A 23,502-nucleotide genomic window follows, 5' to 3' on the forward strand; every position below is an offset into this window, starting at 1 on the left:
CCCTGACTCCAAGCCCAGCAGCAGCCCAACCCTAATTCTAGTCCCTAACTTTGAGCTTGACTCTCACTGTGGCCCCAAATGGAAGCCTGTCATCAACACTGACTCCAAACCCCAACCCTCAGCCCTGGGTCTGACCTCAGCACAACCCTATCCCTAAACCCTAATCCCAACTCTAACATTCACCATAACCTGGAGCATCAATAACCCCAAGCCAAATCCCAGACTCCATCTCCAGATCTAACTCCAGTCCTACATCTGACCCCAAACCTCAGTCCCAACTCCCAACTCTGACAGCATCACTCATGAGGAGCTTGACCACGTGGCAGAGGCTGAAGTGTGTTCACCTGAACCTGTTTCCTCTCCTTCCTGGGCAAAGAGCTGAACTACATTTCCCAGTCTCCCTTGCAGCTGGGCGTGGCCATGGCCTGAGTTACGGACACTAGAATGTGGGCAGAAATGATGATCAGTCCCTCCAGGCTTAGCCCCAAAAACCTCCCATGTGAGTCTCCAAACTCTCTTGCCCTGTTTGCCAGCAGCAAATTCAGGTAAAATGCCAAAGCTTCCTGGTACAGTGGAGTCACAAGATGAAATGGCCACATGGCACATGGCAGAAGAAAGCCACCCACCAACTAGGAACACTCTCGTAAAACTTTGCCTGAGAGGCCGGGTGCAGTGGCTTATGCCTGTAATCTCAGCACTTTGGGAGGCCAAGGCAGGTGGATCACCTGAGGTCAGGAGTTCGAGACCAGCCTGGCCAACATGGTGAAACCCTGTCTCTACTAAAAATACAAAAAATTAGCCAGGTGTGGTGGTGGGTGCCTGTAATCCCAGCTACTCGGGAGGCTGAGGCAGGAGAATCGCTTGAACCCGGGAGGCGGAGGTTGCCATGAGCCAAGATCGCGCCATTGCACTCTAGCTTGGGCAACAAGAGCGAAACTCCATCCCAAAGCAAAAACAAAAACAAAAAAAAACAAAAACAAAAAACAACTTTGCTTGAGCAAGAAATAACTTTTTTCTTTCTTTTTTCCTTCCTTCCTTCCTTCCTTCCTCCCTTCCTCCCTTCCTCCCTCCCTCCCTCTCTCTCTCTCTCTCTCTCTCTCTCTCTCTCTCTCTCTCTCTCTCTCTCTCTTTCTTACTTTTCTGAGATGGAGTCTCGCTCTGTCACCCAGGCTGGAGTGCAGTGGGCACGATCTCGGCTCACTGCAACCTCCACTTTCCAGGATCAAGTGATTCTCCTGCCTCAGGCTCCCGAGTAACCGGGATTACAGACGCATGCACCATCACGCCGGGCTAATTTTTGTATTTTTAGTAGAGACGGGGTTTCGCCATGTTGGTTAGGCTGGTCATGAGCTCCTGAACTCAAGTGATCCGCCCGCCTGGGCCTCTCAAAGTGCTGGGATTACAGGCATGAGGCACTGCGCCCAACCAAGAAATAACTTTTATTGTGTGAAGCCTCAGGGATTTGTGGTTCAGTTTGTTATAGCAGCTTGTATTGCTTCCTCCAACAAATACAATCTTTAGTCTGACCCTAATCCTAACCTCGGATCTCAATTCTGATCTTGACTCCAAAACAACTTTTCCATCTCCAAGCCACTGACCCTAGCCCCAACTCTTAGTCTAATCTCCACCTTGGCCCCAGTTCTAACCTAAATTCCTCAAATTCTATTACTCACCTCAAAGTCCAACTTTAGCTTTGACCTAGATCTGACTCCAATTCTAATCTTATCCCGCCAGAAACCCAGGAAACAACCTCCACTGTGACTCTCACCTTAATATGGTCCCAACACCGATCTCCAGTCCAAATGCCACCCCACCCCAATCAACCCCAAACTGGATCCTCTCCGACCCCACTCTCACAAACCCAGATCCGATTGGATGACTTACAACTATAGACATCATCTTTTTTTTTTTTTTTTTTTTTTTTCTTTTGAGATGGAGTCTTACTTTGTTGCCCAGGCTGGAGTGCAGTGGTGCAATCTTGGCTCACTGCAACCTCTGCCTCCCGGGTTCAAGCGATTCTTGTGCCTCAGCCTCCCAACTAGCTGGGATTCCAGACGCCTGTCATCACACTCAGCTAGTTTTTTTTCTTTTTTCTTTCTTTTTTTAGGCAGAGTTTTGCTTTTGTTCCCCAGCCTGGAGTGCAATGGCGCGATCTTGGCTCACTGCAACCTCCAGCTCCTGGGTGCAAGCGATTCTCCTGCCTCAGCCTCCTGAGTAGCTGGGATTACAGGAGTGCGTCATCAGGCCCGGCTAATTTTGTATTTTTAGTAGAGACCGGGTTTCACCATGTTGGTCAGGCTGCTCGCTAACTCCTGACCTCGGGTGATCCACCCTCCTCAGTCTCCCAAAGTGCTGGGATTACAGGCATGAGCCACCACACCCGGCCTCACCCAGGTAATTTTTGTATCTTTACAAGAGACGGGGGTTTCACCATGTTACAGACATAATCTTGACCTCCAAAATGCTCACTGCAATCTCAGACTCACACAGGCACCACCAACTCTCAGGCCAGCTCCCATCGTCCCTCAGCCCTGAATCTGCCTTTATCTCACCTCCAATCTGCCTCAAACCCAACCTGGAAGGGTAGCTTTGGGGCTGGGACCCTCCCCCAGGCCCTCTTCCAGTGGCTCCTCCCCACTCAGAGCCCAGAGGTGACTTCACTCACCTTGATTGAGTAGCAGAGCTGGGGAGAAACAGAGACAGGCAGACAGTGAGATCAGTTCCCCACGAAGCTCAGGTCCACGAGCTTTAAGGAGTGCCTGCAATTGAGCCCCTGAAAGTCCCCCAACCCTGGACCCCTTACTTCTCCCACAGCCCACTGGTCACCTCTCACCTGAAATCCCTCGTTTAAGCCACTGGGGCTGGCCCAGCTCAATGAAGAAATTATCCTTTTTCTCATATTCCTCGTCATCAACTATCTTCACCTGAAGAGTTTTCCTGTGAGTGAGGCAAGGGGGAGGCAGAACACCCAGCATAAGGTCCCCTCCCCAGAATCACCAGGCAACCCTCCTGGCAGCCAGCCAGTTTTCCTAGCACCTCCTCTGTCCCAGACTCCAGACTCTCATTTAATCCTCACCACCACGCAGGGAGGAAGGCTCTATTATCATCCCCATTTGACAGAAACAAAATCAGGCACTGGTAAGGAAGCTGAGTCTGATTAAAGTAAAGCATTCTGGGAGGCATGCTTCAGCTTCACCCCCACCGCCCCAGTCTGTTCTTTCAAGAGCAGCCAGAGTGATCCTGATAGAACCAAGGTCAGACTGGGTCCCTCTCCTGTGCAAAACATTTGCATGGCTCCTATCTCTCAAAGAACGAAAGGCAAGGTCCTTAGAATGGCCCACAAGACCCCCTGCAATCTAGTACTCATTCTCTTTCTGGCCTCTTTGCTATTCCTTGAACAAGCCAGGCCTGCTTATGCCTCAGGGCTTTTGCGCTGACTGTTCCCTCTGCTTAGAACACTCTTCCGTCAGGCTCACTTCCTCAGTTCTTCCAGTTTTTCATTCAAACTTCACCTTCTCAATGAGGCCCACTCCTTCCATCTTATTTAATAGTGAAATCCCTCACTGCTCCCACCCCAGCACTCCCTTACACTGCTCTGTTGTCTTTCTTTTTAGTGTATTTATTATTATTTTTGGAGACAAGGTCTTGCTGTGTCACCCAGGTTGAAGTGTAGTGGTGCAATCATAGCTCAATGCAGCCTCAAACCCCTGGGCTCAAGCGATCCTCCTGCCTCAGCCTCTCATGTAGCTGGGACTACAGGCATGCACCACCATACTCAGTTAATTTTTTATTTTTTGTGGCGATGGGGTCTCACCACATTGCCCAGGCTGGTCTTGAACTCCTGGCCTCAAGTGATCCTCCCATCTTGGCCTCCCAAAGTGCTGGGATTACAGATGTGAGCCACGGTACCTGGCCTGTCTTCTTTAAATATCATCTTCTAACACCCTCTAACATTTATTTAGTTTATTGTTCATTATTTACCATTTGCTTCCCCATTTTTAAATTTAAGTTCCCCCAGGTAAGTTCATTTATGCTTTTTGTTCTATCTCCAACACCCAGAACAGTCTCTGGCATGGAGCACACCCTCCATACATATTTCGCTAACTCCAGTCCTTCAGCACAGAAAATCCTCAGCTTCCTGTTTTCCATCCCAACCAGATTTGGAGAGTTAACCAAGTACTGATGTTAACTGATTTTCGCAGCATCTCTGCTCCTATGGTAACCAGGGGGTGGCAGGAAACAGCCAAAAGTTACCTGTCACCATCAGGCACACAACCCACACCCCTTGACCCCAAAGATCCACAAACCCAGAGTGCCCACAACTCTGCCACTGGCAACTCTTTCAGCTGTAGGAACCATGTAGTCCCACAAGGCCTGGCCCCAGAACCCAGAAACACAAACACCCAGCCCACACAGTCACCCAATCGAGGAAGCACAGCCGATCACACCGCCCACACCCACACGCCATCACACCCTACAGCCGTTCCCACTGCAGTGGCAAGACTGCATGGACCAGATGCCCGTCAGTTAGCACGACTCCCCCACCACAGCCGTGGCGATGTCGCCACCCTGCAGCCCCTCACTGAGGTACCACCTAGACGCTTCTACCTTACGTCTCACTCCTGACGCCTCTTGGTGTCTGTTTATTTCCTTCAGTGGCTCTCTGCATCTCTGTCCCTATATTTTCCATCTTCTTTTCTCTCTCTGCCTCTCTCAGCTTCTCTGGGTCTATCTCTCCATCTCTGACTCTGTCTGTCTCTGATTCTCCAGCAGTCTCTCTCTCTGACTCTGACTCTCTCCATTCTCTGTCTCAGTTTCTTCTCATCTTTCTGCCCTCCCTTTTTTTGAGACACAGTCTCTCTCTGTTGCCCAGGTTGGAGTGCAGCAGCATAATCATGGCTCACTGCAGCCTTGAGCTCCAGGACTCAAGCAATCCTCCCACCTCAGCCTCCTAAGTAGCTGGAAATATAAGCGTGCCCCACTACACCTGGATACTTTTAAATTTTTTATAGAGACACGATCTCACTATGTTGCCTAGGCTGGTCTTGAATTCCTGGCCTCAAGTGATCCTCCCACCTTGGCCTCCCCTGTGCTGCAGTTACAGATGTGAGTCACCGCACCCGGTCCGCCCTTCTTTATCTGGATTCTTCTCTCCCTGTCTCTGTCTCTCAGAGTCTAAAGAATGGAGTAACCAAAGTCAACTCACTTCAAGCAGAAGAGTTTCAATCAGGCAGTCATTCAAAAGACGCATCTCAACACACAAACACGCACAAGACACAGCGACACCCGCGCAAGGACAGGCGCACACAAGACGGCCATGTGGGGACATCCGCCCACCTCCACCCTCCTGGTTCCAGGATATTTTCAATTTTCTGTGGGTGGAAAGAAAGGGCCGCCCCCGACCTCGGCAAGGGCTGTGAGCTGTCCGCGGTGCTGAAATGCTGGGGCCGGCGAGGAGGGAGGGTCTCCTGAGACATGCTCTTCATACACCCTGACACACACAGACAGCTGCCGACACAGTGACACGCTGACAGGGTGACACACACACACCTCTGTCGCTCACTTTCGCAGACACGCTGCGATCCGCTGACACACAGTGACTGACGTACACTGACAGGCACGCCAACTGCGCCCTGGCAGACGCGCCCTCAGAGGACTCACACGCAGGAGAATCCCAACGCGCAGGAATCAACAAGAGGGTCTCGAGTTAGACCAAGGCAGGACTTCCTGAGATCAAAGGAAGCAGATTTCCTCCCCAGCCTGCCCCCTTGTTTCCTGAAACCTCCACTCTCCTGCCCTTCTCCCCTGCCGGCCTCTGATCTCTGACCCAGTCTCCTCCTCTCCTGTCTCTCACTGACCCCAACTCCCTTTTCTCTCTGCCACATCGTGAGAACCTCTCCTTCCCTGGGTCAGAGTCTCTTTCCTCCATGAGTGTCTTTGTCGCCTCTGTGTCTCTCTGCCTTTCAGTCTCCCTCCATCTCAGTCTCTCAATATCCACCTCTCTCCCTCTCTCGAGGCATCTCTCTCTGTGTCTCTTCCTTTTTTTTTTTTTTTTTTTTTTTGAGATGGAGTTTCGCTCTTTGCCCAGGTTGGAGTGCAATGGTGCGATCTCGGCTCACTGCAACCTTTGTCTGCTGGGTTCAAGCGATTCTCCTGTTTCAGCCTCCCGAGTAGCTGGAATTACAGGTGCATGCCATCAAGCCTGACTAATTTTTGTATTTTTAGTAGGGACAGGGTTTCATCATATTGGTCAGGCTGGTCTCAAACTCCTGACCTCAGGTGATCTGCCCGCCTTGGCCTCCCAAAGTGCTGGGATGACAGACATGAGCCACCATGCCTGGCCTCTAAGTTCCTGTCTTTCTGTGTCTCTCTGTTCTGTTTCTCTCTCCAGTTCTGTATTCTGTCTTCAGCTCTCCCTGTGTCTATCTCTGTGTCTCTCATTCTCTCCCTGCCACCCCATCTCTGTGTGTCTCTCCTCCATCTCTGAGTTGGTCCTCCAGCCCAGCTGCTTCAAAGCGCCTCTAATTAGCGCCTGCCCATCAGAGGAAGGAAGAGTTTCCCTGAACACTAATTAGCCTCCTGTTCTCTGTCTTCTGACGCCACAGCTGGGAGCTTGTGGGGGTGGGGGACAGAGGGTGTCCCAGCCTGGGGAAGCCGTGTGGGGGAGGAGAGGGCCTGTGGGGTTGCAGCAGCAGGAGGGAAGCAGGTTGGACTACAAGAAGGACTAGAAGAAGAAGAAATAAAACTCTCCATTCCCCTTATCTCTTGGTGTGAGAGAGGGGTCTGGGATGGTGCCTCTCGCAGCCCCCATCCCAAGTTCTCAACAGCCCTGAGACGGAGACCAAGCCAGACAGAGAGAGAGAAGGAAAGGTGTGGAGAGTGTGCCTGAAATACAAGCTGAGTCAGAGAGCGAGGTGCTGGGGACAGAGAGCCGTAGATGAACAGAGACGCACAGACCCAGAGAGAGTCAGCCCAGGGAGTGAGAGATGCAGAGATGCAGAGGGAGAGATGAAGAGACAGCGAGCGCAGTGAGAAACTGAGTGCTGCCCAAGGCGGAGGCGCAGAGGCTGGGAGGAGGAGGGAGGGGGAGCGCGGTGGGGACTCCGCTTGAGTAGGAGGCGCGTGGGCGGCAGAGAGGAGGGAGACAGACGGGCATGCGGGGGCGGAAGGGAGCGGGCAGAGGAGGGGCAGGAGCTGCCTGCTTCCTGGGCAGGCAGGTGGGGGAATGTGACGCTGCAGGCACACATGGGGGGACACTCGGGCACCTGTGTAAGGGGTGGCCAGGGATCTGGGCATGAGAAAGCCCTGACTCTATAATTTAGTGTACGTGTCTGTGACTTAATGTGTGTCTGCATGTGTTTTTTTTTTTGTTTGTTTGTTTTTTGCTTTTATTGGAGACAGGGTCTCACTGTATTGCCCAGGGAGGAGGGCAGTGGGTGATCACAGCTCATTACAGCACCTCACTCGTGGGCTCAAGCCATCTTCCTGCTTTGGCTTCCCAAGTAGCTGGCACTACAAGTGCACACTACCATGCCCAATTAATTAAAAAAAAAAAATTTAGTAGAGTAGAGGCTAGTCTCCAACTCCAAGGGTCAAGCTATCCTCCCGCCTCAGTTTCCTAAAGTGCTGGTACTACAGGCATGCGCCACCACTAATTTGAAACAATTATTTTTAGAGTAGGAGTCTTGCTATGTTGCCCAGGTTGCTCTGGAACTCCTGGCCTCAAATGATCCTCCTGCTTTGGCCGCCCAAAGTGCTGGGATTACAGGTGTGGACCACCACGCCTGCCGTGTGTGTCTTTGTGTGTGTGATGCCTATAAATGGCTTTGTGTTTGATCTGTAAATGTCTGTCTACATGTGTGTGTCTGAGTGTATCCAGCCAGCCCACCTCCTCAAACCCCATTTTCCCAAATCCCAGCCCTCAGGCTCCCCAGTGTCTCCCCAGGCCCTGCCCTGCCTTCGCAGGCCCCCCGATTTCAGCATCATCTTTTCCCAAAGCCTCGCCCACATTCCCCTTAGGTGTCCCGCTATTTCCCCAGGTTCTTCCTCATACCCAGAAGCTCCATCCCTTCCCTAGCTATGCCTCCTCAGACCCCACCCATCTCGTTAGGCCCCGCCTTCTTCCGCAGTCCACATCCATTTTCCCATTTCCTGGTGTCGTATGTCCAAACCCAGACCCCACCCATCGCTCTGGACCCGCCCCTTCTTCACAGCCACAGACAGCGTCTCACCTCCACAGGCCTCTCCCCACATCTCCCTGGGCCCTCTTCTTCAGGACACAGTCCACCAGCTACCAATTAAGGCCCCACATTGCTCTCTCCAGGCCCCTGTCCCATCTCTCCTCACCTCGTCCACCCTTCCTCCTTGGGACCCTCTTCTCACCTGTCCAGACGCCCCTCTGGGCCTCGCCTCTTCATTTCACAGTCACAACCCCATCAGGCCCCGCACACATTGTGGACACAGCTCACCCGGGCCCCGCCCCTCCCGAGGCCCAGCCCACTTTGGAGCACGATTCACTCAGGCCCCTCCCCTCCTGAGGGCCCAGCTGCTCAGTGAAGCCCCGCCCACTTTGTGGGTAGAGCCCCGCAAGCCCCGCCCCTCCGCAAGGACCAGCCCGCGATGTGAGCACGGCTCACCCAGGCCCCGCCCCTGAGCCCCATCAGGCCCCGCCCATCCCGAAGCCCCACCCCTCTCCGGGCCACCGCGGGAGTGCTCACATGGTCTCGTCGTCGCCAAACTCCAGCTCTCCGCACGCGTCCTCATAGTGCACGCCGCCGCCGCGCGCCGTGCCGTCCACCGTGCGGTAGGGGAGGCGCACGGTGCCGCGCGCGCCCGAGCTGCGCACGACGCGCACGTCCACGGTGCCCATGCACTCGCTCACGTGCAGCAGGCGGTCCTGGAAGGAGAAGATGCCTGCGTGGTCGTCGTCCAGGATGGTGACGGTGGCCAGCAGCGGCGCCACCAGCCGCCCCTTGGGCCGCCCGCCGCCGTCCGGCTCGAACATGCCCTGCGCATCGCCCACGCGCAGGTTCAGCAGCCGCACGAAGAAATGCTCGTCCTCCTCGAAGATGTCGTCGTCGATGATGCCGATGCGCAGCTCCTTCTGTGTCTCGCCTGGTTTGAACACCAGCGTGCCCTCGCTGCGGCGGGGTGGGGAGCGGGAAGAGCGGGGTGAGGGTCGGTCATCGGCTGTGTGTTGTACGGGACGGGGGGGAGGGGTCTGGACGTGCTTCCCAGAAGAGGGGCAGGTGCCATAGGAGAACTCCCAAGTATGAGGGTCGACAGGCAATACAAAGAAGTAATACTGAGGGTGAATCAGGGTGGGCGTCCTGGAGGAAGGGCTGCAGAGCGGGAACAAGACAGAGTGGGCCCCTCCCCGCGTGGAATTCGTGAGGAGCACAACAGGTAAGGATAAGGTTGAGATCAGGGCAGGCTTCCTGGAGGAGGCATTAGCGAGTGGGCATACTCCAGGCAGAAGGAACAGCACATGCAAAGTCCAATAGTTAAGAGGGAGCCTGGGGTGTTCTACATCCCTGCTTCTCAAACCTTAATGTGCATATGAATCCCCTGCTGCATCTTGTGAAAATGCAGATTCTGGTTCAGAAGCTCCCGGGTTTCTAGAATCGCATTTCTAATGAGCTCCAGGGGGATGTCCTGGTCACATTTTGAGTGGCAGGGGTATAGGACCCAGAAAGGACTCTGTCATTCCTCTGATAAAAGCCCTTCCCAGATGCCCCCAAGAGAAAGTCCATACACCTTAACTTGGTATCATTCATTCATTCAGCAAACACTCCTAAGGGTAGCCGTTCTGTGCTTTGTGCTGAGTGGTGCTGGGGACACAACAGTAACCAGGCCCTGTCCTCACAGGGTTCACAGCCCCATGGGAGAGCCATATCACCATGACAATTGCACATTTAATGATTTAATTACGGTTCATTCATTCAACAGATACTGACGGCTTGTGTGCCAGGCATTGTTTTAAGTGTTGGGGGAATGGCAGCAGTAAGAAGTTTTCAGATTCTGTTTTAGTGCAGAAGAATGAACAATAAACAAACATAGGATGTTCAGGTGGCGATGGTGCTATCAAGAGAAACAGTCAGGAGGGTAGGGAGTGAGGAGAGGGAGCTGTTGGCATGGTCAAGAAAGCTTTTTGGAGGAGGTAACATTTGAGCAGAGACCTGAAGGAGGGGAGGGAGTGAGCCATGGGGAGGATGCCTGGAAAAGTTTTTTGTTTGGTTTTGTTTTGTTTTTTGAGACAGAGTCTTGCTCTGTCATCCAGGCTGGAGTGCAGTGTCTCCATCTCGGCTCACTGCAACCTCCCCTCCTGGGTTCAAGGGATTCTCCCACCTCAGCCTCCCGAGTAGCTGGGACTACAGGTGCCCGCCACCATGCTGGCTAATTTTGTGTATTTTTTGTAGAGCAGAGTTTCATCATGTTGGCCAGACTGGTCTCAAACTCCTGACCTCAAGAGATCCACCTGTTTTGGCCTCCCAAAGTGGTAGGATTACAGGCGTGAACCACCGTGCCTGGCCAAAAAGAGTATTTTTGGTAAAGGGAACAGGCAATGCGAATGCCCTGACCTGGAGCTGGACAGCCGGACAGGATCTGACCTAGGGACAGGTCACCTGTTCAAGGAACTGTAGGGAGACCAGCATGACAACAGCAGAGGGAGCCAGGGCGAGAGGGTGGGAGATGACATCACAGTGGGAACAGGGGCAGATCTCCTAGGGCCTGGGTGGGCTACAGTGAAGACTTCTGCATTTACCCTGAGTGAGGGAGGAGCCCTGTGAAGCTTCAAGCAAAGGAGGGACATTGCAAGCAGAGGAGGGACGTGAACTGACTTGGTGTTAAAAGAGTAACAGTTGTGTAAATCTCTGAAGCACTCATAAGATACTCTGTAATGGGGAGAGCCAGGGAGGGAACAAGGCAGTGACATTAGATTAGTCAGAGTGAAATTCTGAGGGGTCATGGAGTAGGTGGGCTCTTCCTGGCAGGGTTGCAGACATCAGCATGACTTTGGGATGTTAAGGAATCTTGAAAATCTATCCTTTCCCCCGATCCCTTGTACTGTGCATGTAAGGGGCTCAGCACCATCTCTGAACCCTGCTATGTGATCCATATTCATTTACTATCACTTTCATATTAAAGGAGTTCTGGGGCCAGGCGCGGTGGCTCACACCAACACTTTGGGAGGCTGAGGTGAATGGATGACTTGAGGTCAGGAGTTCGAGTCTAGCCAGGCCAACATGGTGAAAACTTGTTTCTACTAAAAATACAAAAATTAGCGGGTGTGGCGGTGCATGCCTGTAGTCCCAGCTACTCTGGAAGCTGAGGCATGAGAATTGTTTGAACTGGGGAGGCGGAGGTTGCAGTGAGCCGAGATCGCGTCACTGCACTCCAGCCTGGGCGACAGAGCGAGACTCCGTCTCAAAAAGGTGGGTGTGGGGAGGGGGTCGGGCTCCAGTTCTCCAGCTCTGTGGGAGGAAGAGAGGGACCCCAAGGTTCTGGCAAGAGGTAGGGGACATAGAACCTGGCGAAAAGACCTGCAGTGGAGGGACGAGAGAGTCCCTTAGCTAGGGATTCGCTGTCCATGGTGATGGAGCACCCAGGAGGGTGGGCTGACCTGCTTCAAGCCCAGCTTGGCCGCCATACCAGCTGTGTGATCTTGGGCAGTCAGGATTCTGTAGTCCTCTAAGCCTCAGTTTCCTTATCTGTGGAATGGGCTAATAATAGTGTTTACCTCCTGGCACTGTCGTGAGGACTGAATTGATACAGGGAAAGCATGCGGAGGCACAGCGAAAACAATGATGGCTAGTGATATCCACATATTAATATTAGAATCTTAGAGTCGTAAAGTCTTGGGATATGAGACATTTACATGTAAGGGATAAAGGGATCAGTAGAATGTGGAAATGTGGAGATTGTAGCACCACCTTTTTTTTTTTTTGAGATGGCATCTTACCCTGTCACCCAGGCTGGAGTGCAGTGGCACGATCTCGGCTGACTGCAACCTCCGCTTCCTGGGTTTAGGTGATTCTCCTGCCTCAGCCTTCCAAGTAGCTGGGGTTACAGGTGTGTGCCACCACGCCCAGCTAATTTTTTGGATCTTTAGTAGAGATGAGGTTTCACCATGTTGGCCAGGCTGGTCTCAAACTCCTGACCTCGTGATCTGCCTGCCTTGGCCTCCCAAAGTGCTGGGATTACAGGCGTGAGACATGACGCCCAGCCCTTTTTTTTTTGTTTTTGTTTGAGACAGGATCTTGTTCTGTCATCTAGGCTGGAATGCAGTTGCAGTCCCAACTCACTGCAGCCTGGAGCTCCTGGGCTCAAGCAGTCTTCCCGCTTCAGCCTCTCGAGCAGCTGGGACTACAGGCTCGTGCCACCACACCTGGCTACTTTTTATACTTTTGGTAGACAGGGGGTTTTGCCATGTTGCCCAGGCTAGTCTTGAACTCCTGGGCTCAAGCAATCCGCCAGCCTTGGGCTCCCAAAGTGTTGTGATTGCAGGCATGATCCGCCGCATACATCCTGTAGCATCATTTTTGCCAAACAATTAATCCAAAGATTTAGCACCATCTTTACCAAACAATTAAACTGGGCATCACAGTAATGGACGAGTGGACATCATGTTCCTCCTGATACAATGCACCCAGGGGGACAGAGCATCTCTTCCATGAGATTCCTGCCAAAAGTGCGGGACTCTAATCACCAGGAAGCATTAGACAAACCCAGATTGACCATCATTCTAGTAACTGGACTATCATCTTCAAAAGCATCAGGTCGCAAAAGTCGTGAGAAGGCTGAGAAACTGATCCAGACTGAAGGAGACTAAAGAGATTTGACAGGGAAATGCAACGTGTGGTTCTGGATCAAATGGGAAGAGAGGGCAGGAGTGAAAATACAGCTATCAAGGATATTACAGGGATGACTGGGAAAATGGAAACACAGGCTGTGCATCACTTAATTGACACTGAGTTAACAGTATCAATTCAGCGTTAGATTTCTTGAGGGAGAACATAGTATTGTGATTAGGTAGGAGAATGCCATTATTCTCAAAAGATGCATGCTCAAGTATGTAGGCATGAAGGTCATGGTATTTGCAACTCGTGGTCACAGAGTGTCACAATTATTGTTGTTGTTATTCTTTTATTATTATTTTGAGACAGAGTCTGGCTCTGTCATCCAGGCTGGAGTGCAGTGGCCCAATCTTGGCTCACTGCAACCTCTGCCTCCTGGGCTCAAGTGATTCCGCTACTTCTGCCTCCTGAGTAGCAGGGACTACAGGCACACGTTACCATGCCCAGCTAGTTTTTATTTTTTATTGTTTTGTGAGAGAGTCTTGGTCTGTCTCCCAGGCTGGAGTGCAGTGGTGTGATCTTGGCTCACTGCAACCTCCAACTCCTGGGTTCCAGCAATTCTCCTGCCACAGCCTCCCAAGTAGCTGGGATTACAGGTGTGTGCCACCAAGCATGGCTAATTTTTGCATTTTTAGTAGAGACAGGGTTTTGCCATGTTGGGCAGGCTGGTCTCAAACTCCTGACCTTAGGTGATCCACCTGCCTCGGCCTCCCAAAGTACTGGGATTACAGGCATGAGCCACTGTGCCTGTCCCACAATTATTAATATTATTAAATATTAAAGAGAGAGATTAAAAGCCAACAGGATAAAATGTGAACAACTGGTGACTGTGGATGAAGGTGATATGACAGTTCATCAAACTGTTCTTGTAGCCCTACTGTAGGTGTGAAGTTTTTCAAAATAAAATGTAGGATGTGGTGGCTGTAGTCCCAGCTACTTGGGAGGCTGAGGCAGGAGGATCACTTGAGCCCAGGATTTTGAGTCCAGCCAGGGCAGCATAGCAAGACCCTGTGTCTAAGAAAAAAAGAATTTGGCTTAGCTGGGCATGGTGGTACACACCTGTAATCCCAGCGACTCAGGAGGCTGAGACAGGAGAATTGCCTGAACCCGGGAGGTGAAGGTTGCAGTGAGCCGAGATTGAGCCATTGCACTCCAGCCTAGGCAACAGAGCAAGACTCTGTCTTAAAAAAAAAAAGGGGGGGGGTTTGGGAGAAAAATAACATGGGGACTTCAGAAGCCAGGCATCAGAATCATAGAAGACTAGATTCACAGAACTTGTGTTCCAGCACTGGACACAGAATCTGAGAAGACAAACATCTTAAAGCCATCAAGTCAGAGACTGGATGGGGTTTGAATTAGAATACCAAAATGTTGGCCAGGCGTGGTGGCTCACGCCTGTAATCCCAGCACTATGGGAGGTCGTGGTGGATGGATCACCTTAGGTCAGGAGTTTAAGACCAGCCTGGCCAACATGGTGAAACCCAATCTCTACTAAAAATACAAAAATTAGCCAGGTGAGGTGGTGCACACCTGTAATCCCAGTTACTTAAGACGCTGAGGCATGAGAATCGCTTGAACCTGGGAGGCAGAGGTTGCAGTGAGCCGAGATTGTTCTAAGAGACAGAATGAGACTCAGTCTTAAAAAAAATAAAGAATATCAAAATGTTAGAATTCTAGAATCTTAGAACTTCAGACCGTTAGTGTGTCAGCATCATAGGGGATTAAATCTCAGAATCTTGGGACAGCTGTGTTGTTTTGGGGTTCTCAGAGATCATGTTTAGTTTGGAGAAACTAAGGCTCACAGGGCCACCCTAGCCCATGTGAAGCTGTGGGAAACTCTAGAAAAAGGCTTTCCTTCTTCAAGACACTTATTTCCATAAGTCAGGAAACTGTTATAATAGAAATGCAAATCTACACTGTCTACTATGAAGACAGCTTCCTTAGATATGGTGCTTTTATGCAGTGCACAACTTCAACAACTGTACATGGCAGACCTGCCTGCTCAGACTGAGGCAGGAATTTGCCCAAGGAACAGTGTCCAGGGCTAAGCTTGGACTGGAACCCAAGTCTCCTTCCTCCCAGTCTTTGGCCTAAGGTGCCTTAATAAGCAATGCCAGGCCTTGAATGTCTACCAGGATAGGGTAGGAAGATGTTGACTCTTCCTAGCCCTTTGGTTCTACCGCTGAACAGCATTTCCTCCTTCACTTCAAACATCTTGGTCCTGGCCAGGTGCAGTAGCTCACACCTGTAATCCCAGCATTTTGGGAGGCTAAGGCGGGTGGACTGCTTGAGCCCAGGAGTTCAAGACCAGCCTGGACAACATGGTGAAACCTTGTCTCTACAAAACATACCAAAACAACAACAGCAAAAACAACAACAACAACAAAACAATTAACCAGGCTTGGTGGCATGTGCCTGTAGTCCCAGCTATATTGGAGGCTGAGGTGGGAGGACTGCTTGAGCCCAGGAGGCGGAGATTGCAGTGAGCCATGATTGCGCCACTGTGCTCCAGCCTGAGTGACAGAATGAGACTCTGTCTCAGACAAAACAAAACAAAACAAAACAAAACAAAAACACACCAGCCTGGGCAACAAGGCAAAAACCTTACAAAAAATATAAAAATCAGATGGGCGCTGTGGTGCGCACCTGTAGTCCCAGCTACCTGGGAGGCTGAGATGGGAGGATCACTTGAGCCCAGGAGGTTGAGGCTGCAGCGAGCTGTGATCGTGTCACTGCACTCCAGTCTGAGTGACAGAGCAAGACCCTGTCTCAAAAAACAATGAAAAATAAGAACCATCTTGATCCTGAGGTCATTTGTAAGTGAAAAAGTGGGCTGTTATGCCAGCAGGTGACACCTGTACTCACTTCCTTCTGCAAAGCCCGAGGGCCCTAGATGGGGGCAATGCGGACCAGGGGTAGGTAGGAGTGGAAAGGGGAAAAGATAATTGAAAGCAGGCCCCAATATGGTGAATGTAGTTCCCTCAACTGAGGGCATCTGGATGATGTGGTGCACTGGGGGAGGATGGACCGAGTGGCCAAAGGGATCCCATGCTACAGGGTGATGGAACAAAGACCTGTGAACAGTTGCATTTTGTTTTGTTTTGTTTTGTTTGAGACAGTGTCTCACTCTCTCACTCAGGCTGGAGCACAGTACACTGCGCACCTGTAGTCCCAGCTACTTTGGAGGCTGAGGTGGGAGGATCACTTTAGCCCAGAAGGTGGAGGCTGCGGTGAGCCAGAAAGGCTGGGGTGGGCAGGGTAGGAAAGGTGGATGGAGATGGGCAGACAAAAGGATCCTGGACTGACTGAGGTGGAGGGAAAGACCTGCAAATGTCCGAGCACTGGAAAGAGAAGTGATGAGGGCAGAGAGGGAAGACTGGCTACAAAAGGCAGCCAGGCACACAGTGGTGGAACTCAAGATCTATGAAACAGAGAACTGCCAGGTGCAGTGGCTCACGCCTGTAGTCCCAGCACTTTGGGAGGCCGAGGTGGGTAGATCACCTGAGGTTAGGAGTTCAAGACCAGCCTGACCAACATGGTGAAACCCCATCTCTACTAAAAGTACAAAAAATTAGCTGGGTGTGGTGGTGGGTGCCTGTAATCCCAACTACTTGGGAGGCTGAGGCAGGAGAATCATTTGAACCCGGAAGGTGGAGGTTTCAGTGAACTGAGATCGCACCACTCTACTCAAGTCTGGGCAACAAGAGTGAAACTCTGAGAAAAAGAAGAAAGGAAGAGAGGAGAGAGAGTAGAGGAGATAGAGGAGAGAGAGGAGAGAAAGGGGAGAGGGGAGAGGGGAGAGGAGAGAAGAGAGAGGAGAGGAGAGAAGATGAGCGAACTGAGTCCCAGGAAGAGAGGGTTAAAGGGATGAGGGATTGACTGCTGCTTGATGGCAGAACTAAAGATCTGGGAACAGTTCAGCCTCAGCTGTACCCCAGGGAGAAGATTAAAGGGGGATGTGCCAGACTACTGAGCAGATAGAACCTCGGAAGAGCTCAGCCACTGGCCTTCTTTCTCCCTGTCTCCTGATTTATTTTTCTTCACAGCTCCTACCACTACCTGGCATTTTTATGTAATCTGTGTTTACTTCCTAATTGCCTGTCTTTCCCAGGAGAATGTGAGCTCCATTTTGGCAGGGACTTTATGAGTTTTGTTCACTGCTAGTCACCAGTGCCAGATCTGTTTATCTGTTTCTTGCACATTGTAGACACATGATAAATGTCATTATGGGAAAGGGGAGACTTGTGCATGAATTAACAACACATACTGTTCAAAGCCTGATGTAAGCTGGTGAAAATCATTGAAAAGAACATACTGTAAAGCTATAAGTCTTAAAATAGTGTGGCATGGACAGAACTACAAATGGATGAATTTTGTGGGCCACGTGACACCAGAGATCTTATCTATCTTGGTTATTGTTCTAGGTTGATCCCCTAAATAAAGGCATCTGGCACACAGTACGTGCTCAGGAGGAACTGTTGAATGACAGAATATCACAGATTTGCAAGGAGAGGGGCAAGGAGAGGGACTGGGGCTGTGAGATATGGTAGAGGGTGATAGGTGAGTTGCTTTATGTTGGAACCAAAGACCTTTAGCCATCGTCTGTCTCCTCCACTCCTATTTTATTTTTCTCCATCACACTTATTGCCACTTCAAGTGTTTATATGTTTAGTAGTTTGTATCCTCATTGCAATTTGAGGGCAAGGACCTTAGCTGTCTTCTTCCCCATGGTATACCTATTGGCATATAGTGCGTGCTCAATAAGCATTTTTACTTTAGTAATGGTGGGAGAAGGCTTATTGTACCAGGTAGCAATACACATAATGGAGCTACAGTAATTAAAAGTGTGGCATCAGCACAAAACCACGGAAAGATAAAGAATGCAGGAGGAGTGGTGTGAAGACTGAGAGTTTGTCTCATTCATCATGTGCACTGAGTGCCTGTGGCCAGCGCCTGACACATGGTAGGTGCCCAGTAAACATTAATGTTCTTATGCACATGAGGAGACAGCTGTTTTACCAGACATCAAAACATAGAACATGGCCAGACGATGGCTCACGCTTGTAATCCCAGCACTCTGGAAGGCCAAGGCAGGTGGATCACTTGAGGCAAGGAGTTGGAGACCAGCCTGGCCAACGTGGTGAAACCCCATCTCCACTAAAAGTACAGAAATAAGCCGGGTGTGGTGGCACACACCTATAATCCCAGCAACTCAAGAGGCTGAGGCACGAGAATCGCTGGAACCTGGGAGGCAGAGGTTGCATTGAATGGAGATTGTCCCACTCACTCCAGCCTGGGCAACATAGTGAGAATCTATCTCAAACAAACAAAAAACCAGAGGTAGATAATGAAGGTGGGAGGGGTAGCCTTCGGATAGCCATGCTCTCTGCCTGGTCCATTGGTGTGTGCCCCACGTCTGGAACAGCGCCTGGCACAAAGCAGGCTCTCAGGAATCAATGAAAGAACGAATGAATCCTGCAGGAGGCCAGTCGGGAGGCGATGCGCCTGGAGGCCGCTGGACGGTGGGACCCACGGCCTACGCCAGTCCCCTGCACACCCCCCACCCCGGGGGACCCACCTGTACTCGTAGTCGGAGCCCGCCTTGGCCGAGCCGTCCTCAGTGCGGTAGTCCACGTAGAAGGTGCTGTTGCCCTCGCCGCCCTGGCACGTGACGGACAGCAGCACGGAGCCGCAGTTCTCCAAGCAGTGGTAGAGGCTGGGCTCGAAGAAGATGCGGCTGGCGCCGTCGTCCTCGTCCTCGCCCGCGCCCTCGGCCGGCGACGCCCTGCGTGAGGCGTCCGCCGCGTGTCTGCGCAGCACGTTCCCAGCGCCGGTCATGAGCCGAGTGGCCTGGATGCGGTAGAAGGCGCGGCTCTTCTGCTGGTGCAGCAGCGCGTAGTAGTTGGCGATGCCCACCAGTTGCTCCAGGTCCTTGTCCGGGTGCTTCTGCTTGAGGTCCTTGAGGATCTGGATGACCTCGCGGCGGCTGGCATCCAGCTCGCGCGCCTCGGCAGGGCCCGGGCCCAGGCCGCCCAGCTCGCCTGGGGCCTCGGCGCCCACGAACGTGCCGTCCAGCTCGATGCTCTTCGGGGGGTCGCCCTCTGCGCCTATGATGATGCCGCTGCGCGGGTCGGTGCGGTAGCGCTTGTACACATACTTGTAGAAGAGGAGCCGCTTGTCGGCCATCCAGGCGAATACCACGCACACCGGGAAGAAGACCAGGGTCAGCAGCGCCTCCCACACCTGCGGACGGCGGGCGGGCGTCAGGGCGAGGCCGGGCGGGCCGCCTCCTCCCACCCCGCCTCTGCCGCTCCCCATCTCTCTCCCCAACCCCCAAGCCCACCGTCTCTCCCTATCCCTTTCTCTGCTGTTTTGTTTTGTTTTGTTTTGTTTTGTTTTGTTTTGTTTTTGAGACAGAGTCTTGTTCTGTAGCCCAGGCTGGAGTGCAGTGGCGCGGCCTCGGCGCACTAAACATTGAACCTTGGCCTCCCGGGTCTCGGTTCAAGCAATTCTCCCGCCTCAGCCTCCCGAGTAGCTGGGATTACAGGCACGAGCCACCATGCCTAGCTAATTTTTGTATTTTTTTTTTAGTAGAGACGGGGTTTCACCATGTTGACCAGGCTGGTCTTGAACTCCTGACCTCGTGATCCTCCCCCCTCGATCTCCCAAAGTGCTGGGATTATAGGTGTGAGCCTTGTCTCTGTTTTTATTCATCTCTGCCTTTCCCCATCTTTCTCCTCCCCCGTCTCCGTCTCTCCCCACCTCTTTCTGTCTCTGTTCATCTCTGCCTTGCCCCATGTCTCTATCCTGAGTTCTGTTTCTCCCATTTCTCTCTCTTCCTCTTCTTCTCCCGTCTCTCTCCATCTCAATTTCTGTTCATCTCTGCCTCTCCCTGTCTCTCTCTCCTCCCCTCTCCCCATCTCTCCCCACCCCTTCTGTGTCTGTTTGTCTCTCCCTTTCCCCATCTCTCTCTCCCCCCGCCATTTCTCTGTCTCCTGCTCCTTCCCCCATCTCGCTCTGTCTCCTTCTATCTCTGGCCCTCCCTTTTGGTCTCTGACTGTTCATCTCTGCCTCTCCCCATCTTTCTCCCCGGAGTTCTCCGTTTCCCCCCATTTCTCTCTTTCCCTCTCCTTCCCCCATCTCTCTCCATCTCGTTCTATCTCTGTTCATCTCTGCCTCTCCCCACCTCTCTCCTCCTCCTCATTTCTCTCTCCTTTCCCGCCCCTCTCTTAGTTTCTCTCAACCTCCCTCTTGTCTCTGTTCATCTCTATCTCTCCCCATCTCTCTCTCCCCACCATTTCTCTCTCTCCCTCTCCTTCCCCCCATCTCTCTCCATCTGTTTCTCTCTCTGGCCCTCCCTTTTGGTCTCTGTTTGGCTCTTGCCTCTCCCCATGTCTGGACATGTCTCCGTGCCCTTTTATATCTTTTGGTAGATCTCCATCTCTCTCCCTGGTGAGTTTCTTTCTCTTTCTCTCTTAATATCTATGTTTCTCCAGAGCTACTTTTTTCCCTCTCCCTGTCCCCATTTCTCTGTCTCTCCTTTCCCCTGTCCTTATCTTAGTTTCTATTTCCCTTGTCTCTGTTCACCTCTCTCTCTCTCCCCATCTCTCTCTCCTCCCATCTCTCTCTCCTCATCTCTCTCCGTTCTCCTACCCCTTTCCATCTCGTTCCGTCTCTGTCCCTCCCTCTGTGTCTCTGTCTCTGCTCATCCTCTCCCCATCTCTCCCCACCCCCTTTTCTCTCTTTCTCCTTGCTCCCGTTCCTCTCCATCTCTGTCTCTGTGTTCCTCACTTATTCTCTATTTCCCTCTTATCTCTGTTCACCTCTGCCTCTCCCCATCTCTCTCCCTCGCCTTCCTCCCATCTCTTTTTAACTTGAGTCCTCCCTTTTTGTCTCTGGCCTCTCCCCATCCCCCCACATTTATATCTCTCTCTCCATCTCGTTCTCCCTCTCTCTGTTCCTGTTCGTCTCTGCCTCTCTCCATCGCTCTGTTTGTGTGCCGCTGTCCTTTCCCTCCTTGCCTCTGTCTCAATGGTTTTCTTAGCCTTTCCTCCTCCTCTGTCTCTCTCCCTGGCTCCCTCTCTTTTCTTGTCGCCTCGGTCTCCTTGTCTCCATGTCCTTCTTTCATATCTATTGGTAGATACCTATTTCCATCCCTGGTGAGTTTCTTTCTCTTTCTCAATATCTGTGTTTCTCCAGAGCTACTTTTCTCTCTCTCTCCCTCCCTATCTCACTCCCCATCTCTGTGTGCATGTGCGCGTGTGTATGTGCATGTGTGCGTGTGCATGCATGTGTGTGTGCATGTGTATGTGCATGTGCGCGTGTGTATGTGCATGTGTGCATGTGCATGTGTATGTGCATGTGTGCGTGTGCATGCATGTGTGTGTGCATGTGTGTGTGCATGTGAGTGCATGTGTGTGTGTCCATCTGTGTGTGTGTGTGCGCACATGTGTGCGTGTGTCTATGTGTTCTCTTTCTCTCCTGGTCTCCTCATTCATCCATCTATCCACCTTTTAGATGCTGAGAACCATGCCCGGCTGCCTCGGTTCCAGGAACCCAGACATCATCTACTACCAAGCAACAGACAATCCCCACCCTGTGGTCCCAGCTGCTGTCAAGAGACAGAGCCTGTGTCTCTTCTGGCCTCTCACTCCCTCCATCTTTTTTCTGCCTGCCCCATTTCTCCTCCATCACCTGGGGGTGCCTCCACTTCTCCAAACCTCACCCATCATCCAGGGCCTGCTCTCTGTTCACCCAAACGCCCTCAATTCCCCACCCACGACCCCCGCCAGTGCCTCCTTAGCATCTTCCTGGCCCTCATGGACAGGCTCTGCCTCTAATAGTGACACACATCTGGCTCTTCTGCCCATAAAACCAGTTCCAATGCACAGGCAGGGCAGCTCTGAGTTTGGAGCCTGGCTTTACCACAGGGATGACTATCTCGTCTCTTGGTCTATAAAATGGGGACATTTCCAAGACTGAATGAGCACATGTATTCCTAGCACACAGCATTCTCAGTTTCTGACACATGGAAAAGACTCAAGATATGAAATTAACATTGCCTGGCCAAGAATGGTGGCTCTCGCCTGTAATCCCAGCACTTTAGAAGGCCAGAGTGGGTGGATCACCTGAGGCCAGGAGTTCGAGAACAGCCTGGCCAACATGGTGAAACCCCATCTCTACCAAAAATACAAAATTAGCCAGGCGTGGTGGTGTGCATCTGTAATCCCAGGTACTTGGGTGGCTGAGGTGGGAGAACTGCTTGAGCCCAGGAGGGGGAGGTTGCAGTGAGCCGAGATCATGTCTCTGCATTCCAGTCAGGGTGACAGAGTAAGCCTCTATCTTCAAAAAAAAAAGAATAAGAAAAAGAAAGAAAAGAACATTGCCATCATTATTATTTAGTACTATTATCTCGGGCTCACAGAGGCCCAAGACTCAGTCTGCTGGTGGTCCGGCACAGGCCTGGCACATGGAAAGCATCCACCAAGACTCCAGGGTTCGCCTTGAAGATATACACGGAAAGATTCAAATGTTACCTTTTCCATCAAAGATGAAGAAGAAAAGATTAAAGAGTATTTACGGGCCAGGCACGGTGGCTCACGCCTGTAATCCCAGCACTTTGGGAGGTGAAGATGGGCGGATCACAAGGGCCAACATGGTGAAACCCCATCTTTACTAAAAATACAAAAATTAGCTGGGTGCACGCCTGTAATCCCCGCTACTCGGGAGGCTGAGGCAGGATAATTGCTTGAACCTGAAAGGCGGAGGTTGCAGTGAGCTGAGATCACACCATTGCACTCCAGCCTGGCAACAGAGCGAGACTCCGTTTCAAAAAAAAAAAAAAAAAAGAGTATTTACGACGAGAAGGCCCCCGAAGGCCAGGCACAGTGGTTCATGCCTATAATCCCTGCACTTTGGGAGGCCGAGGTGGGAGGATCACTTGAGCTCAGGAGTTCGAGACCAGCCTGGCCAACATGGTGAAACCCCACCTCTACTAAAAATTTCGAGACCAGCCTGGCCAACATGGTGAAACCCCATCTCTACCAAAAATACAAAAATCAGCCAAGTGTGGTGGTGTGCACCTGTAATCCCAGCTATTAGGAAGGCTGAGGCAGGAGAATCGCTTGAATCTGGGAGGTGGAGGTTGCAATAAGCCGAGATTGCACCCCTGAACTCCAGCCTGGGGGACAGAGTAAGACTCTATCTCAAAAAAAAAAAAAAAAAAAAAAAAGAGAAGGCCCCTGAAACACCTTAAAAACAACCCTGGTAGGAAAAATATCTGCGATCCAGTTGCCACACCCTGCTCTCACTGTGTTTACTGATGGCTCAGAGAACAGGCAAGACTTGCAAATAGTACAACTGCATGAAGCCAACAGGCAGATTTGGGAAAAGGAGCCGAATGTTCAGCGCAAGCTGTGAAATGAACTCTGTCCCTTCTATTAATTGAACCTACCACTATGTATATTGCAAGGGAGTCTCTATTCATCAGAAGACAATCCCAAACCCCTAAGATTTTTCTTCCTCCCTGCAGGTAAATAAAAGATGATTCTAGCCGATTCATAATGTTTTTCTAGAGCACCCACTAGGAATGTGTCCAGCCTGGGAGGGCACTGTGACATTTTCAGGCCTCAGTGGAGCAGGCGCA

At 51.6% G+C, this 23,502-nt stretch overlaps 1 protein-coding gene across 3 annotated transcripts in view; it reads right to left on the reverse strand.

Annotated features, from left to right (window-relative positions):
• The window catches only part of SLC8A2 (solute carrier family 8 member A2), a 43,614-nt gene that overhangs the window by 10,137 nt on the left and 9,975 nt on the right, over positions 1-23,502 (reverse strand). For 2 of the 3 annotated variants that reach the window (XM_030913657.1, XM_030913658.1), the window contains 4 exons: positions 18,436-19,100; positions 8,718-9,140; positions 2,834-2,937; positions 2,666-2,683 (listed from right to left, as the gene is read on the reverse strand). In XM_030913657.1, coding sequence (XP_030769517.1) covers positions 2,666-2,683; positions 2,834-2,937; positions 8,718-9,140; positions 18,436-19,100 — 1,210 coding nt within the window. The remainder of the gene's footprint in view (positions 1-2,665; positions 2,684-2,833; positions 2,938-8,717; positions 9,141-18,435; positions 19,101-23,502) is intronic. The other variant, XM_030913659.1, reaches the window with a different exon arrangement.

The sequence above is a fragment of the Rhinopithecus roxellana genome, chromosome 12 (assembly GCF_007565055.1).
Source record: "Rhinopithecus roxellana isolate Shanxi Qingling chromosome 12, ASM756505v1, whole genome shotgun sequence".
NCBI classification, from domain to species: domain Eukaryota; kingdom Metazoa; phylum Chordata; class Mammalia; order Primates; family Cercopithecidae; genus Rhinopithecus; species Rhinopithecus roxellana.